This window comes from Myotis daubentonii, chromosome 9 (assembly GCF_963259705.1).
Source record: "Myotis daubentonii chromosome 9, mMyoDau2.1, whole genome shotgun sequence".
In the NCBI taxonomy this organism is placed as follows: domain Eukaryota; kingdom Metazoa; phylum Chordata; class Mammalia; order Chiroptera; family Vespertilionidae; genus Myotis; species Myotis daubentonii.
In genome coordinates, this window is record NC_081848.1 from 28,882,323 (window position 1) to 28,902,248 (window position 19,926).

General features: G+C 35.9%; 1 protein-coding gene and 1 pseudogene across 2 annotated transcripts in view; both read left to right on the top strand.

The window, feature by feature from the left end:
* NOX4 (NADPH oxidase 4) overlaps positions 1-14,616 on the top strand; it is a 155,191-nt gene extending 140,575 nt beyond the window's left edge. For both annotated transcript variants that reach the window (XM_059708187.1, XM_059708188.1), the window contains 3 exons: positions 839-907; positions 2,464-2,564; positions 11,243-14,616. In XM_059708187.1, coding sequence (XP_059564170.1) covers positions 839-907; positions 2,464-2,564; positions 11,243-11,363 — 291 coding nt within the window. In that variant the 3' untranslated portion in view covers positions 11,364-14,616. The remainder of the gene's footprint in view (positions 1-838; positions 908-2,463; positions 2,565-11,242) is intronic.
* Positions 6,951-10,604, top strand: LOC132240689 (glutaredoxin-3-like; annotated as a pseudogene).
* Positions 14,617-19,926: the final 5,310 nt, after the last annotated feature.

Consider the following 19,926-nt stretch of genomic DNA (forward strand, 5'->3'; position numbering starts at 1 on the left):
TTGACTCCATTGTATGTTTTTGCCTCCTTTGTCAAATATTAGGAGGCAGCCAATCAATGATTCTCTATCATCATAAATGTTTCTATCTCTCTCTCCCTCTCCTTTCCTCTCTGAAATCAATAAAAATATATTTATAAATAAGTAAATAAACAAGTAAATAAATAAACAAATGCAAAGGAAAACAAAGTATTATGGGTGTTGATAAGCATCTCATCACTTTTAAGGTAAAATATGTTTTTTATTAGGATTTTATAATTCATCTGTGCCATCTGTGAAATAATGTCCTTCAACTGTATAATTGTCCTGATGATGAAGCTGAAGCCTAGAAAAGTTAAGTAACTTTCTAGAAAGCTCTGGGCCAGGTAGTCATGGCAATAGAAGTCTCTCAGTTACTTCTTGCATGCCCTTAAGATTGTAAAGGGTGCCAGAGGGGTGATGAAGCCCTACTTAATCACTCCCTATCAGCAAAATGACTTCTTTTGCATTCCTAGAACATCTACTTTGAGTCCCAGTATATAAGTTTGTTTTAAATCATTACTTTCACACTACACAAGAGGTGGGCAAAAGTGGGTCTACAGTTGTGAGTATGTAAAACACAAGTTAATGAAGCTATTGTAATAATGAAAACCTTCATGTCTTTTTCCATAGGGACAACTGTAAACCTACTTTTGCCCACCCCTGTATGTGTATGCAGTTTTATATGTATTTGCTTGTAGATATTGACTGTGATTAGACAAGATACATTTTAACAAATTCTAGAATCCCATGTGTTAGAATAGGAGGAAGTCTTAGTCTACAGAAATAATTTTAATGTCTACTTACTTTTATGTCCTCTCAGCTTTGGCAAGAGAACAGACCTGACTATGTCAACATCCAGCTGTACCTCAGTCAAACAGATGGGATGCAGGTATGTGGCTGGATGTTACTGTAAATGAAACGAGTCTCTCGGTAATAGGAGGTTTACTGCAGGGCTGTGCAGGGAGAACATTTCTGCAGGTGGTTTGAAGAAGTTTCCCACAGGAAGGCCTCTTGGAATGTGTCCAGAAAACTCATGGCTTGTCCTTAAAGTTAAACATATAGGGCGTCCCCCAAAATGTATGTACACACTTTGAATAATTATAAAGGCAGCATTTATTAAAATACATTACATTTTCAAAAGTGAGCTACCAGCTGTTAAAATGTGTATACTTTTTTTGGGGGGGGTACCCTATGTTTTGCTATTTTTATTTTGTTTGTTTTTGGGGAGATTTTTTTTTGTCCACCTCACAGGGAGATAGAGCAGACCTTACGAGTATTTCATCTCTCTCCTCTTCACTATTGCCTCAAGTTCTTTACCTATAGAGGCCAGACCATAACTGAACAGTCTTGTGACTGTATGCATGAAGAGGAGGTTTTGTGTGGGGGAAAAATAAGGTCATACACAAAAAAGTTTTATTTCCCTTCAAGGGAAACTAAAAAGAATAGCAGTAGCTATCACATTATTTATTCACTATGTGAGACACTGTGCTAAGCAATCATGTACACAATTATGGAATTCCAGCAGACTCAAGAGGTAGGAGATATTGCTATCCCATATTATAGATGAAAAAATTGGTGTTTACATACACCATGAAGGGCTGCACAATTGTGTAAATCTGGGCATGACTGCTTTCACACGCTTTATTTTAGTATTTTCTATCATACATTCTCTGTAGTATTTTGAATAAAAATTATGAATGCTTGTCAGTTACTTCAAAACTAATTTCACCCTACTTTTTCTAGTCAGAGTTCTTCCCTACTTGGTATGTAAAAATATTTTATTTTACTGCTCTCGTGTAGCAAGTCGGTATCATTATCTTCATGGTATTGCTCTAATGAAGGTATAGAGTATACATCGCATTTGGTTCTCAGTTTGTCTGCCTGGGACTTAGACACTTGTTCCTCTCTTCTCACTTCACTCTGATTCTTCAGCTCTCTTATTCTGTTCATTGCAAAAACCTGTTTATTTGAGTTATTTGTTAATAGACCCAAGATTTGGAGCTCTTCTGTCTTAGGCTGTCTTGTCTAAGATCGTTTCCCCAAATTTATGATTACAGTTTGTAGTATTTTACCCATCTAATGTGCCGAATATGACAACTGTATTTGTAGGGCAGAAACAATTCAATAAAATTTATGTGCTGAGGCCCTTTTTGAAAGTAGGCAATTAGAATGCATTCTTCAACATTGTAGTTGTTTAAAAATGAAGCAAATCAGCCATTTGTAATAATGGCATTCAGGAAGAGAACGGATTTTAAAGGAAAACAGGAAGGAAATGATATTCTAACTTACTGTACTTCATAAGTGGCATGGTTGCCATTTGCCACTTATATTCTTTAGATCACAGCAATTCGGTAGGAAGCCACAGCACCAGCAGAAATGAGGTTAGAGAAATGGGCAGTTGGCCAACTCTGTGTCATATAAAATGTAATGCTTTCTTTGTGGCAGAAAATAATTGGAGAAAAATATCAAGCGCTGAATTCAAGACTTTATATTGGACGTCCTCAGTGGAAACTCCTGTTTGATGAAATAGCAAAATGTAACAGAGGGTAAGTGCTATTCCTCAGCAAATTTGACATGTGGTTAATGATCCAATTAAAATATTCCCAAGTCATTACAGGGAGTTTTTAAGATGACTTAGTAATGGGTTTACAAATTAGAAAGCCACTTAAACACTCACTTATCACTATCAAAAGAGGAAGCAAGGCAGGGAACACCTCACGAAAGTGTCATGCCAAATAATTAAAATTTGGCTTAGAAATAGTCTATAAATTATTTATGAACTAGACTCTTCCACCTACTTTTAAATGTACATAGGTCCATATTAAAATGGGTGTTCGTTCCCACAGCATATATCAGGTGATCATGGGAAAAGTGCTTCAAAATCATGTTGGCAAACAAGGGAGCTCTACAAATATTCTAACAATGCATGCACTTAAAAGTCAGTTTTTTGTACCTTTTTATCAGAATGAATACATTATTTGAAGCTCTTAGTTGTTATTTGCAGTCTCTAAGTCAGGAATATTTTTAAACAAAATTATTTTTCTTGGGAGCTATAACTGTAAAAAATCTTAGCGTCATGGACTATCTATGATCGGTAGAGATTATTATTGAAGGAAAGAATTCACTTTAGGGCATAGAGTAGACAACCCATTTGTCTTCTAATCTAAAAGAATTTTGAGAACTATATACCCATTCACACATTTTAAAGTTGCCATTGAAATAGTTTCATCATAAGGTTAAGTAGTTGCTAAGCCTGTAATTTCTAACATATTGCAGATGTTGGCATTTTATATTAATGTAACTGTTTTAAACATATATATACTGGAATCTAAATATCATAGTTTCTGGATACCAACCTCATATATTATAAATACAAAAACAAGCTTTCATTAGCAGTTGGAAATTAAACACAATTTTGTTTTCTACTTGAACTTGTGTTTCTATCCTGATAAAGCTGCAAAATTTTATCAAAATTCAATATATTTTTATATTTTAACTAATTTTGTTTGTTGCTAACTAAGCATTTTCTGCAACAATAATGTGCATAAATTGATTGTTTAATTTTTAAAATTTCCTATGACCCTAAGGATCTAGTGTTAATTATTTTTCTGGATTTAGTTATCATTATAATTATTAGTGTGTAGTTGATTAATTCATAATTTTAAATATATATTTTATAAATATAAAAAGGATATTTGATTACAAATGAATCAGACAGCTTATGAGATGAAGATTTTTGGGGGAAGGAAATGTTTTTTTAGTCATTTCAGAGAGAGGAATAGAGATGGAGAGAGAGAGAAACATCAATGATGAGAATGAATTATTGATCAGCTGCCTACTGCACGACCCCCACTGGGGATCAATCCCAAAACCAGGATATCTGCCCTGACTGGGAATTGAACTGTGACCTCCTGTTTCTTAGGTCAACACTCAATCACTGAGCCACACTGGCCAGGTGGAGAAACTTAATAAAATCCCAATTCATGAGGTTTTGAAAAAAATCAGATTCATCATGGCATTTGGCTCCATCTTCAGAGGTTTTGTTTTGGCAATTATGGTGTGGAGCCCCAAAAACAAAATTTAAAAAGGAATCTATACTCATATACTGAAGATTTTTGCCATGTTTGAAACCAGCCATGTTCTGTATTCCCTTCCCCTGAAGAAGTAGTTTGGGGCTGAAGAGGGAAGCATTGTTTAGAAAGCAGAGATCCTTTGTAATATGGAAGGCCCAGTTAAAGGTGAACCCTGTTTTGGTTATAGTCCTTTTCATCTTTCCCCAATATCATCCACCTATGTGTGATCATCTTGTCAGACTGACCTGGGTCTTGCTACGCGCCACCGACGACTCACTCCTCTTTGGTGACATTTAACTGACCTCTGAGAAGCATTCTTTTATTAGTTTTCATAGTATACTGTTGAAAACATTGATTTTTTTTGTTTTTTGCTTCATTTTGAAACCAAACCCCAAAACAATAGAGGATCATTTAAGGGAATTAGACTTGGATTATTGGTTTCTTTCGTTATTTCTTAAGAATTTGTATTTGTTATGCTGTTCGTGATTTAGAGGGATTTTGTGTGTTTATTTGGTTTTTCATTGTCTTTAAACAGCAAGCTGGTTCAAGTTGGTTTATGATGAGCAAATGTGCACCACCTACTGTTCACATTCAGCACAATTTTCACTTTTCTGCATTTGCTCTGGGCAGGCAACTGAAATCCATTAATTTTTAAAAATATATTTTTAATGATTTTTTTTTAAAGAGAGAGGAAGGGAGGAGGAGAGAGAGAATGTGAGAGAACAGCACATATCAGCTGCCTCTAGCATGCTGCCCACAGGGGATCAAGCTTATAACCTAGGCATGTGCAATGATTGGAATTGAACCAGCAACCTTCCAGTGCACAGGATGACACTAACTGAGCCACACTGGCCAGGGCAACACATTATAGTAAGGGATTTTTATGTAGCATAGTTTGGAAAAAAATGAATCAATATCTTAAGGGTTCATTAACTAGAAAAAGGTACTATTTAAATAGAAGGGTTCATTTTAGAAGTGTAATTTTGGTTAACCTTGTGTACATAAATTGCATAAACAATATATAGAGATAGGAATAAAGAAGAAAGATATAAATTAAATAAGTTTAATACTATATGATGGGCTACAATTTAATGTTCAGAATATTAAACAATTGGTATTAATATAATAAACTATATAGAATACAAATTTAAATTGGATTAAGCAATTCTTGGCATACACACACACACACCCCACATACACTTAGATATATACACACGTATGAAAGTATGTATTTACATATAAGTACATATACATATATAAATACATATACAATATATAAGTGCATGAGTATATGTACATATATATGAATGCATATACATTTAAATATATATTGAAAATATAAAAGTTAATTTGAACAACAATTGAATGAATCTATAATATATAATTCTTCAGCTTAGTCTTTTTCACATACACCATATATTGTTCATGAAATTTTTATAGCATTATACCTCCACAGTATTTTAGAATATGGATGATATGACCATTACTATCCTGTATGGATATTTAGGTTGCCTCCTGTCTTTTAATGTGACAGTAATTATCTTTGCACATACGGCACATACATTCTCATACCCATGTGAGAGTATTCCAATAGGTTAGGATCCTAAAAATGGAATTACTGGATCAAAGGGTGTGCACATTTCAATACTGTCCTACCAAAATGCAAAAGCCGAATCAATTTATACTTAATTTACTTTGCACTTGTGTATGAGAGTGGCTCCTTCCTTGCATGACTTTTTAAATTTAGAAAATGAATGTGACAGTATTATATGGTTAAGGAAGGTGAAGGAGCTTCTGAAGTCACCTTGCCTTCATCATTATTTTACAAATGAAGAGGCTAGGATCCATAAAAGATAATGATTAGTTTAAAGCTATGGTTAATGAGTCAGAATTCAGACATGAACATTTCATAGGTTGCCTTTTCATTGTGCTGATCATTTCTTCTGTTGTGTAATAGTTTTTTTTAATTTGAGGTAGTCCTACTTGTTTATTTTTGCTTCTGTTGTTTGTATTTTTGGTGTCACATCCATGAAATCATTGATTAGACCAATTTCAAGGAGCTATTTTTGTAGGTTTTCTGTGATTTTGATGGTTTCATGTCTTACATTTAAGTCTTGAAATCTTTTTGAGTTAACTTTGTGAGTGTATAAGATAGGGGTCCAGTTTCATTATTTTGCATGTAAATATTCTGTTTTCCCAGCACCATTTATTGAAGAGATCATCTTTTCCCCTTTGAGTATTTTGACTCCCTTTGATTGGGTTTAAATCTAGCAATTTACTAGTGCTTCCTTTTATTTGATTTGTTCTTTCTTTTCTATTTTTTTTCTTTCCATTGTGTACTTCCTTTTGGACTGAGCATTTTTTATGATTCTGTGTGTTGTTTTTTTCCCCCTCTAGTGGCATATTACCCATACCTGTCGGTTTGTTTGCCTTGAGTTATTTCTCTAAGGCATTGTTTTCCAAACTGCATTCCTTGGATCCATTATCCCCTGGGGATTGTTAGAAAAGAAAACTCTTGAGCCCTAGTCAAGATCTGCTGAATCTACAGCTCTAATGATGGGGCTCAGCTATCTGTGGTCTGTGAAGTTTCTCAGGTGATTCTGATAAGGCTGAAGTTGGAGAAACATTGTTTTCGGTTTACAGTGTACATCATTAACTCATCACAGTATACTTCAGATAATGTTACACCACCGCATGTACTTCCAGCATCCCTGCATCTTTTTGGCTTTTGTTCTTATTCATGTTAGTTCTAAATTTGCTTTAAACTTCAAAATGTGTTGCTATTGCTTTTGTTTTAAACATCAATCGTATTTTAAAGAGATAAAAATTGGACAAAATATACATTCTATTTATTCACCATTCACCTTTTTGATCCTCTTAATTTGGGGAGAGCGTGTAGTAGATTCAAATTTCCCTCTGATTTTATTCTCCATTCTGAAGAGTTCCCTTCAATATATTTTATAGTGCTGGTTGGCTGGCAATGAATTATCTCACCTTTTGTTTGAAAGTTTGTTTTCCATCTTCACTTTTGAAAGTTATTTTTGTTTGTTATCAAATTTGCTTGGTATAGACTCGCCTGGCAGTAGCAGTGTGGTGGCTGGGTGGCTGACGCCACAGTGGCAGCGGTGGAGGTCATCTCAGCATAACAGTTTGAGGAGCTGCTGTACCTCAGACCCATGTCCCTCTGTGGTCCATTTTTGGGCACCATGGGCTCCACAGTGTGATCAGATGAATAGTGTGATGGCAGCTTAGCCAAAGAACACATACAAGTATCATTTTTGAAGTTGGATGCTCTACCTGAATTATCTAAAAAATATAAAATTATTTCTGTTTTTTAAGAATTCTGAAAAAAATTACTGATTAGATAGTGCATATGCACCAGAATTGGCCAAAAATGTTCGACAACATGCACCCGTGGGCAACTTCCCACCCAGCGGTCATGAGCATCCAAAGAAGACCTCAACCTTCGCCTAAAGAAACGAACTCATGCTGCTGCCTGAATGATGCTTATGGAAGGGACTCTGCAGGAACCTCACTGTGTGGTTTCAGCAAGCAGATGGTGGAAAGTGTCACCTAACACAATATTCAGTTTAGGAGTGCTAGTATCTTCTCAGATGAGGAAGTTCGTTAGGGCCTCCAAACCTACGTCAGTTGGCCCCCCTCTCCCCAGCTCTGTGTTTCTGGTGAGTTCATAGGAGGACTTGACATAGTTACGAAGCTGGAAGCATCTGAAGAACTAGCTACAATTTGCTCAAAGCTCCCAAAGTCGAGGCAAGGCTCACAGTCCTGACAAATAAAGCTTCTGTGATGCTCCATGCAAGGAAACACACAGGAAGCTAAATGTGGATTCAGCGAACAAATTCAATAGGACTGATACTGAAAACGGGTCATTTGATATACTGGAGGATGAAGAAGTTTCACAAGGATTGAAAACAGACTCCCATTGCCCAACCTACTCTCAGCTGTATGTGAAAGGGGAGCTTGGAGGGCCGAACATGGTTAAAGACCTGAAAGAATATGGTGAATTGATGCTGCCAGGGAAAGGACAAAATAAATGTAAAATGTGGTACCCAACTAGTGCAGGGATTAGTTACAGTGGAACAGCTTATGAGTCAATCCTCAGACATGGATGAGGAGGAGAAAAGCCTTCTTCCCCAGCTTGGCTCTGTGTACCCTAGACGGTTGTGCTAAATAAATGTATGTTATGTTTTGTTCCACCAAAAATAGAATGCATTAAACATCTTTAAATTCAAATTTTTAAAAAAAGAATTTGATCGTTATCCAATAGGTGACATTTTCTTTTCTCTTTCAGCACTTTGAAGATAGCACTTCATTGCCTTCTGATTTGCATAGTTTGTGAAAAGAAGTTCATCTTTCATCTTTTGCTAATTATTTATAATGTGTCTTTTCCCCCCCTCTAGCTGTTTTTATATTTTCCTCTTTGTCACTGGCTTTCATAGTTTTACTATAAGTTGCCTTATGTGATTTTCTTTTTGTGTATTCTCCTTGGGGGTTCATTAAATTCTTATTCTTGAGTCAAGGTGTTTGTTTTCATTTAATTTGGAGAAAATGTTATCAGTTACTCCTTAAATGTTTTTTTTTTTCTTTTTCCTTCTGTCATGGTTGGGGCCACAGTTACATATCGTTTAGACGAGTTGATATTATCCCATAGGTCACTGAAGCTTTGTTTTTTTGTTTGTTGTCATCATTTTTTTAATATTTCTTTCTCTGTATGTTTCCATGTTGGTAGATTCTAGTGCTGTCTTCGTGCTTACATATGTTTTCTTCTTTAGTGCCTAGTCTTCTGTTAACCCATAGTATATGTATCGTTTTAAATATTGCTTTTAATCATTGCAATTTCCATGTAGGTCTTTAAAAAACCTTCTATTTCTCTTCTCATCTTGCTGATTTTTGTCTTTAAACATATGAAGCATGATTCCCATCATTGTTTCGATGACCATGTCTGATAATTCCGTCATTTCTACCATTCTGGGCCTTTTTCTATTGACCTACTTTTCTCCTTGTATTAGTTTGCTAGGGTTTCCATAACAATATCCTGAAGACTAAATGGATTAAATAGTAGAAATGTTTCTTCTCACAGTTCTGGGGGCTGGGAGTCTAAGATCGAAATACCAGCAGGGTTGATTTCCTATGAGACCTCCCTCCTTGGCTTACAGATGACCACCCTCTTATTGCCTCTTTACATAGACATTTTTCTATGCATGTGCCCCTCTCGTGTCTCTTTGTATATCCATATTTTCCCTTCTTATAAAGACACTAGTCAAGTTGGGTAGGGTCCACTCTAACAGCCTCGTTTTAACTTAGTCACATGTATAAAGGTCCTATCTCCAAATATAGCTACATTCTAAGTTACTGTGGGTTAGAGATTCAACATATGAATTGAGATGGGGCAAAAATCAGCCCCTAACACTCCTAGTTATAGTTCATAATTTCTTGCTCTTCACATTCCTTGTAATTTTTGATTGAATGCTGTACACTATGAAGTTCAAATGTCAAATGCCAAATTTTGATTTATTCTTTTATCTATTGCTGGATTTGTATTTGGCAGAATGTTTTGTTACTTGGGTTAAGTTTTTCAAGGATTGCTTTTGAGCTTTGTTAGTATAGGTCAAGAGCAGCCTGCAATCTAAGGCTGATTTTACCAATATCCACTCTACCTTTTTAACAAATAAAGTGGTACCTTTCTAGAACACTACCCATTGCCCATGTATTGTATATAGATCTTTCCATTCTGGCTTATGGGAATATGAGTTATTCTCAAGCTTGTGTAAATTCTGGATTGCACTTGAAATACTGCTTCCTGAGAGTTCTTTCCTGAGATTCATGTGATTTTTTTTCTCAGACATGAGCAAATCAGTATTGAACCCAACACTTAAAAGATAATCCTCTATAGATCTCCAGAGCTTCTTTCTGTAGATATCTCTTCCCTTCCATGTTCTTCTCTACATTCTAGCTAATTTGGCCTGCACAAATGTTGTTTGTCTCCTGAACTCAGAGAGACCACTAATCAGTGCTGCAGCCAGTGGCTTGCCTCCAGGCAATAAGCAGAGACAGTTATTGGATTCCATTGCTTTTTTCTCTTTCTAGGGGTTCACTGTTCTTTTCTACCTATTGTCCAGTTTCTGCAAATACTTTTTTCATATATCTTTTTTTTCCCTAGGTTTTTAATCCTGTAGGGTAAATCTAGTCCCCATTATTCAATCATAACTGCAAGGGAAAGTTTAATTTTCATAGTTCTTTGATTTATTTTTCAAGATGAAAACTTTTAATAAAATCATTTTTCAGTATTTGTTATAAATTTTTGTACCCATTTAAATGAATTCACTGTTTTTTTTCAGCACCAATTATTTTCAGACAGTGAGGACATACTGTATTTGTCTAAGATATATGAATTGTTAATCATGTCCTAGGAAGAATTCCGGCAAGTCAACAAATATGGAAGAAGATTATTGTGAAATATTTGTCATTTTCTGGGATTTATTTAGACTATTTGTTAGGGATGTGTATAATTTATCTACTAAAATTTTATGTTAGCAAATAATAAAAGCTGCTTGGCATTTGTTATAATTATTGCAATGCATAAATGAAAAAGAAAACTGTATCCAGATTAATGTTTTTTTATTTCAATGTGGATATAAATTAGTCACTTAAAATTATCCTTTCAAATCAGTAATGCCTTTTCTTTCTCTTCTCAAATTCATCACTGCCCATGCAAATTCATGGAACCTTTAGGAAAAAAATATATAAAACAACTATATAAAACATTGACATGATCTAGTGTGGAAGAACATTCATCAACTATTGCTGTTGGTATAGTTTCTGTCCTCACCAGTGGTGTGTAATGAAAAGGCTAAGGCAGACTGCTCACTCTCTAATAATAAGCAAATATGTGCTCATAGTTACATTCTTTGAATTTAACCTGAATTCTAGTATGGAAAGCATGAGGTAAATAAAATATCTTCCGGGTGATCATCTACATTTGGAAATAACTAAAAAACAATGTTTTTAGTAGGCCTAGCAGCAGGAAATTAACTTTGTTAATACCATGCACATGCTCATAAAGCATACTTCTTGTTATGTTCTGCCAAATTTTCCACCTGATTTTCCATTTTCTCCCTCTTCCTTCCCAGGAAAACAGTCGGTGTGTTTTGCTGTGGACCCCGATCAATTTCTAAGACTCTTCGTAAACTGAGTAACCGAAACAACTCGTATGGGACAAGATTTGAATACAATAAAGAATCTTTCAGCTGAAAACCTGGGATTTAAAGAAGGAATGAGTGCAATTGCTAACACTTTGAAATTCAAACAGCTATCCTCTGCCAAAGAGTAGCAAGGCTTTCTTATTTATGATTATTTAAAATGGAAATGCAGAGAATGAGGCAAGATGACAGGTCACAGTACACCAAAGAGGCTCTGAAGAATATCTGATGTGATGATTCACTTTTCAAGTGAGTTAAAACTATCAGATGCCCACTGTTGATTTTTATGACCGATTCAAGAGCTCCCTAGTGAGGAGCTACACTTTCTCACTGTGAGGCTGATAGCCTTGGTCCTCTTTAAATTGTTTTTGGTTGAACAAATGGAAGATTGAACAAAATTTAAAAATTCATTGAAACTCAGATTACATTTTTCACCTAAGAATAACAGAGTGGCCTTGATTTAGAAAAGCTCCATGCAAATATATTAGATGTTTGAAGATTTAGCATAAGACTATTGATACGGGTACTTTGTGTCAATATCTAATTTTCCTCACTACTGAGCTAATAACTCTACTTGATGTCTTTAGACTTTATGCTGAATGAATCTTTTACAGATGTTGTATCTATTTTTATATCCCCCGCCCCCCCTCTGTCTAGGGAAATCTTCCCTCCCTTGGCAGGCATTAGGCATAATTATTTAATCAGTCATATTATCCTCAATTTATTTAATCACTGTTGCATAGTAATGAGGAAATATTATTACTATAAGTTATAAAGGGATATAGATCTAATAAGTTTTTTTCCCTTTTCAGCATTGTGCTCTCTATTATTTTTATTTACTTTTCCCCCAGCATAGTTTGTCTTAGTTTTCAATCTCTTTTTAAAAATACATTTTTATTGATTTTTAGAGAAAGAGGGATAGAGAGATAGAAACATTGATGAGAGAGGAACATCATCGTTGATTGGCTGCCTCCTGCATGCCCCCTACTGGGGATGGAGCCTGCAACCTGGGCGTGTGTCCTAACCTGGAATTAAACTGGCGACCTCTTGGTTCCTGGGCTGATGCTCAACCGCTGAGCCACACCCACCAGGCTTCAGCCTCTTAAGGTACTTTGTTTATTTGCACTTTGAGACCAAAGGGCATCATGTCTGTCAGTGGTCATTGAGATAGATACAAGATCTCTCTTTTGTCACACATTGGTTATGTTGAAGATATTGAAAGTGTAGTCACATCCCTAATAGGAAATCTGGATTTTACTTCCTACACAAGATAAAATATTTCATTAGTTACTCAAATTCAAGTTCAGAATCAAGCAATATTATTGCTGCACCACCTGGTATTCTGGGTCTCAATAGGGAATTATTGAGTTTTAAGTCACTGTTAGGCTTACTCTGTGTGATCCTATCAGTTCATGTTCCCTGGCCATTATACTGGCTCACAGGAAGAGTCACTTCACTACCTTAAGAATTAAGGCATTTTTACAGTTCAGTAATTTTGTTTTGTCGTCCTTTATCAGTTGCTATCAAATATAGCACATTGCTGAAATCAGCAGCATAACTTCTCTTGCCTTCATTAAAATTTTGCATAATATAAGTTGATAGATGCTACTGTCATTTTTTTTTTTTGCTCTGATTCACCAATAACAAACAAGCATGTTAAACCATCCAGCACTGAATTCCCGTAAACACATCACTTACAGATGTTTCTTCCTCTCTTTGGAATTCTTTCTTCTCCCTTCTGTGGAAGGTGAGTCAGAAAAAGACATGGGAGATGTGCAATGTTCCTGCAGATTTAGCTCTGAAGACATAGTTAATAAACAGTGCATCTTGGCAACACTTTCTGAGTTAAAAATAATTTTCATAAAAACACATAACAGAAAGAACCAGTAAAAAGAAATTTAGTACAGGCTTGATGTGCAATACTGACTCTTTACTGATCATAATTTATTGAAGTGATTAATTAATACAGCTAATTTCACTGAAACAGGTGGAAGATTTTTCAAAAGAAGAAGTAATCTTTTGGAGTGAGTAGGCCTGCTATTCTAGATGAGCCTTTTTGCCTATTTTAAATTCCAGGTGATGTTCAAATGTTGTGTTAATGTAGGTAATTTTTGCTTCTATAGACAGGAATGCCTGTAGAAGAGTTATTTATGTTTTGTTTGGGGGGAGCCTTTCTCTCTAGCTCATTATTGTCACACAGGTCTTAAAACAGTAAGTTTAGTGGCATTAAATGTTAAAATTGAAATGGTATCCTCAAAATCTCTATAAATTTACTTTATCTTCCCAACAAATAAAGGAGGCAGAGTTTCTTCACCAGATAATGCAAGTTTTAGAAACATCATTTATTCAGTGCAAATCAGCATGAACAGTCATAGGGATTTGTGTTCTGGGACTTGCAATTTCACTGGCTAATGGTGCGACTATGGCAAATCGCTTCTCACTCTGGGACTTCTCATTTGGACTAGATCAGTAGTCAATTAATCTTTTTTAGATAATGTATCTTTTTGAGGCCTTGAGTGAAAAGAAATATTCTGACATACATACAAAATATACAGACAATATGGGGGCCCAAAGTCTCCAAAAGCCAGGACCCCTGTTTAAAAACCTCTGAACAAAATTATCATCATTATAGGTATTTTAAAACTCTACCTATGTTTTCTTTGATTTCTTTTTTTGGAAGTAACTATCAATTTTTATGGACTATACTAAGAAATTAACTCTGGACAGAGAATCCAATATAATTTTTTAAAATATGTTTTTATTGATTTCAGAGAGAAAGGGAGAGGGAGAAAGAGATAGAAACATCAATGCTGAGAGAGAATCATGGATTGGCTGCCTCCTGCATAACCGCCCACTCCTCCCCCCCCCCCCCCCCCACACACACACACACTGGGGATGAGCTCCCAGCCCACCCTGACCATGGAATTGAACTGTGACTCCTGGTTCCTGGGCCTGTGCTCAACCACTGAGTAACATCTTTGGGCTCTTCCATTGTTATTTAATCTTCTTGGGTCTCTTGCTTTATGCAAGGTAAGGCTTTGATTTTACATATGAATAATAATAATAAAATAAAAATAAATTCATACACACACACACACATAAATTTGGGCCTTAGTTTTTTTATTTTTTTATTTTTAAATTTCAGGTTAAATGTGAAGTGATAGTTTTTTCATACCATGACTTTAAATGCTAGTTGGGTGACTGATTGTACAAGCTCTTAAAACAAAGAAATAAAAGCAATGTAGACAAAGCATAGTCTGAATTGATTTACTCCATATTCCCATGTTATTTATAATCCCCTCCCCCCGCCCCGAAAAAAAAAACACCACAAAACAAAACACTAGTGTTTACTTGGAGCATTCAAAGCAAGTAATTGATTTAAAATATAAGGCATTGTTAAAGCGGCTGGCTAGACACAAATGGGCCACCATTGTCATCAATAGATGATGCTGATGCTAAAGGATGTTCATTATATTGAAAAGAAAAAAAAAGCAGGTAAACTTTATTTTCCTTAAGGGTGATTAACTCAGCTGAACAGTGATTTTTCTAACAAGCCAATAACACACATTTTCAATGGCTACTCATGGCACAGTTCCCTTTTCTTATGCTATCTAGAGCACTTGCATATCCAGTTATATTATAGAAACATAAATGCTGAAGTTAGGAGGACGGTTATTTTGTAGTTGATGAAACTAAGGCCCAAAGGAAAATGGTAACTTGCTTCCAGTCATCCACTGAGTTTGTCAGAGAGTCACCTGGAGCTCAGCTTTCTTAATCTCTGCTACTGAAAGGCTCTTTTCCCTGACCCATGAAATATACATCTGATAAGACACCAGTAGTACTGTTAGTTTGAATCTCCCTGTAAACTCTAGTGCTAGCTGGAAAATAGGTATTGAATGTTAATTCCAGATTCATAGCAGAAAATCACACTCTTCTTCCCGATATATCTTCTGATTCTAAATTCATTAGTCATGTATTTTGCCTACTAAAATCTATTTTCCTATATTAGTTTTAAAACAGGACAATTGTGCTAAAAAGATTTTGTTCTTCGGGACTCTGTATTGGAAATTTGTAATAGTATATAGTTTCTAGGAAATGTTAATATTGCCATTTTTAAATTTAGGTTCATAGACAAAAGTCATAACTTCACCAACTTTCTAACCCCCTAGGGAACTGTTGTTATTAAAACAGATGACTGTTGTTCTCTACTCACAGGACCATATCATGCTTCTTATTCAGGAGAAAAGAACCATCTTTTTGTAAACTAGTGAGACAGGAAATAAATGATACCAAGCATAATGAGATCTGCGTTTACTTCAACCACCCGGACAGTGAAAATTCACTGATTCCTTCTGTCTACATCTCCCCTCCATTACCCCAGCAGCTTTATTGCATTCTGTGGTATTCTCAGAAGACAGAGTTCCAAGACTTTCTAGATGAAGTTTTCCAAAGAAAAGACGCAGTAGAATTTTGATACTTAGCAAAGGGTCCATTAAGAGAGAACAGGAAAAAGGCCACGTGAATGAGTTGAAATTATCAGAGTTAAATAATGTTGCTTTAGAATAGAGACCAGTAATTTTTTTAATGCGAACATACAGATTTTTATTTTTCCTTATACAAAACTTTAATTTTTGTTTATAGAATCTAAACATAGATATTTCTATGTTTATTTCACATTATAGCAAAATCACTCCTAATCTTAATGCAGAGAGTTAAAATACAACTTAAGAACTGGTAAAGAGCCGAAACCGGTTTGGCTCAGTGGATAGAGCGTCGGCCTGCGGACTGAAGGGTCCCAGGTTCGATTCCGGTCAAGGGCATGTACCTATGTTGCGGGCACATCCCCAGTAGGAGATGTGCTGGAGGCGGCTGATCGATGTTTCTCTCCCATCGATGTTTCTAACTCTCTATCTCTCTCTCCCTTCCTCTCTGTAAAAAATCAATAAAATATATTAAAAAAAAAAAAAGAACTGGTAAAGATAAGAAATGCCTCATAGAGGCAAAACTAGGAGGGAAAAGGGCACTCAAAGACAGAAAAATTATTTTAATACATCAGAACATGATAATGCTTTTCTTTTCATAATTTAATAGATGCTCAAATGTGTGACAAGACTGGCTATTCCTCTGGTTTGGGGAAATGTAAAACAGCATGGCCCTGGGTTTGTTTTTAGAGAGCCTTTCTCGTTTTCCTTGCCACTAGAATTACAGGAGAAGCTTTCATCAGAATTACAATCTTCTTTGAGAAGTTGAGCCTTGATGAGCTGCTGGTTGACCTAGAGGCAACCCGACCTTCGGATGAGAAGCAGCACTGCAAAACCGCTCTAATATATGTGGCAATAAAGGAGCGGAGGCTGCTGTGCATCCATTCCGCTGCACACGCCACCCGTGAACACTGTCATGGCAAGGTCAGATTTTTTTCAGCTCTTCTCCGTCCACCCAGGGGATGAAACCTTCTTAATAATGCAGACACTGAGAAACAGATATTCTCTCTGTTGTATCATAACAGGGTGTCTGTTCATCTGTATCAGCACATTCATGGGAGCCTCGTTATCGATTTAGGATGACTGTATATTTTATTGTAGTGGTGAGAGATCTCCACAATGCATCAAATGAGAGCCGGGCTTGCCTGCTAAAAAATATATGGCAGCCAACACATTGGCCAGGGAGACAGCAGTTAAATCTTCCAGGCTTTTGTCTCCAGCTGAGCCCTAAAGGAATGTAAAATACCTTGCCGCACATATATATATATTGGAATGTGACCTGGGTTGCACTCCCTGCTCTGTGTTTTGACGTGATGCATGGTTAATTCTCCAGAGTCTCAGGGACTCTCCGGTTCAGGAAAAGACCAGCTGTTGATTCCGCGTAGCATCTGTAACCACATACCTGGGTGCCCACCAGATGTAATTACGTTTATTAAAGGTGACCGTTATCTGCTTACCAAATGGCCAGAGCGGGAAAGTGTCTTTATTTTCTTCTCTAGTCCATAAAATTAGGTTAAAATTCAGAGTTGGGAGAAGTAAAAATCACTTTGAAATGTGGGAATGGTTGGTGGCAGGTTACCAGTGTCATCATTTTATCCAGCTGCCTCCAGTGTGTGGCATGAACAGGATCCCGGGTTAGAGATCAGACTTGCAACCTTCACCCCTGCAGAGCATTAGACCACGTGCATAAAAAGGCAAATGCCATCAAGCTCTGCCTAACTTACGTGGAGGTGGTAGGGCAAGCATGTGGAGGAGAGGAGGAAAGGAGTGACGAAGAAAGAAAAGTTTCCCAGGTAAAATAAATCTTAAGTGGGTTTTTGAAAACACCGTAAAAGTAAAAAAGTTATGTAAAAGTAAAAACACAGATGTTTATGAGTCACAGTCCATTGTAACTGATTGTGTTAGTAGTTAATTGTTTTCTGGGCAAATAGAGAAGCGCCCACAAACAAATCAGTACCACTGATCTGTTCTGAGGTTCTGATAAAGAAAGTTGCCTGTTCTGTCTAGTGTAACTGCCTTCTGAATTCCTCTTACACTGGTTTTGGTCAGGCCCAATGTGGCTAGAGATAGCTGTATTGATCTATGAGAACTGAGCTAGGAATTGCTGGAAGGCAATATAACTTACCCCCCTTATTTAAAGTTTAATGGAGTAAAAAGCAGCTGTTTATGAGACAGCCTACTGAGTTAAGACTAAGGCCTATATTGTAGAACTAGAAATAATTATAGAAAAGACAAAAGCACTGCATGGAAGCTATTTTTTTCCTAGATGGAAAAAAAAAGAAATTCATATTTTTCTTACTGTTTCCAAAGATACTTTACATTATGTATTTTCATCCAAGCTCACATTATTTTTGTAGATATTTATATTTAAATTACGTGTGTGTGTAGGAGAACAAGAGAGGGAGGGAGGGAGGGAGGGGGAGAGAGAGAGAGAGAGAGAGAGAAAGTGTGTTTGCCATGGATTGGAAGAAAAATTGCCTGAATGAAAAAGACATTCTGCAATAATGTGAAATGACACTTTCCAACGTTCATAAGCATTCAATCACAGCAGGTTTGCAATTGGAAGACCTGTGGTCCTCTGTCACAATGGGAGACACTCTGCCACCCAGGTGTGCAGTTGATACCTGTGTGGCTGAACGGAATTGTGAGTGCACACAGTGCTGGAGAGGAAGCCAGCACTCAGATTCAGTACTTGTGAAGAACTAGAAAAAGTATGTTTATTTTTATATGTAATTTTATTGTTGTAAGTCATTCTCTGTAGAAAACCTTCATTCTTTTTGGCTCACAGCACAGTGTAAAAGCTAAACAAATACAGGTTAGACAAATATACTTTAAAATGTCCTTTATTGTAAACTAATTGTGCACCTTTGGCCGTACTAATCAAGAATTTTCTCCAGGGTTTGGGGAATGAATGTGTTGTTGTCTTGCTTGTTTTTTGAATTACTCTTGTTTTGATCCTAATGAAAGACTAAATGATTACACTAGACTTTCATGTGAAGACATTTAACAAGTAATTTTTTAAAAAATATGTTATTTTGAAAAATTTTGAAAGTGGTCTAAATTCCAAGCATGTCAACACTCTTATAATTTTCACCTCTATTTATCACTGGGAATTAAATACTTCTAATCTTTAAGTGCAATACCCTGAATTTCGGACTTGGGTTTGCTTTTTGGTCTTCTCAAAACTGATAATTGTGTCCATTAAAACATCAAAATATTTATACGGTTTTATGATGTCAATTATACATATTTTCTGCACAGAAAATTAATAAAATACAATATATTCATTATGAAGTCCAAATGTTGAGCTTTTATACTTGATCATTAAAAGGTTTCAATCTTACCTAAACATTGAATATATTATAAATATTTACATGCATGTAGTAACTCCTGCTTAAGGGATTTTGTTTACTGTTTTTTTCAATATATCACCATCTCCCTTTTTTAAAATCTGTGAATTATACAAGTAAAGAATATAGTAGAGCAACTGTTTTATCTGACATTTCATAGGCGGGATATGAGCAGTTTGCCATATGTTCTGTCCTAGAGACCGGTGTTTCAGTACCATCTGAAAACTATGATTTTCTCATTAGAAAAATATAGACCAGCCCAGCTGGTGTGGCTCCATAGGGTGAACATTGTCCCATGGACCAAGAGGTCCCGGGTTCATTTCCAGGTCAGGACACATGCCCAGGTTGTGGGCTCTTTCTCCAATTGGGTGCGTGCAGGAGGCAGCTAATTCTCATTGATGTTTCTATCTCTCTCTCCCTTTCCCTTCCTCTCTGAAATCAATACAAGTATTTTTTTTAAGAAAAAAATATAAACCGGAATTTTCTCAAAGGTCATTCCATTTTGTGTTTCTGTGTTGGCTGTAAACCTATAATTTGATAGTGAACAGGATGAATACAAATGCTTCAGCATACATGATTGTGGTCACTTTTAGTTCCTAAGATAAACCTAATAAGGTATACAAAATTGAAAAGCCTTCTTGCATCAGCAGGATGAAAAGGTATTTCCTTTAGAGTAAAAGACATCATGGCATTGTTTCTAAATCTATGTTCTTTATATTAACTTATTATTTATTGTTTTCTCTAATCTAAAAATCATTCATAGGTCAAATCATGCCGCAGTGCT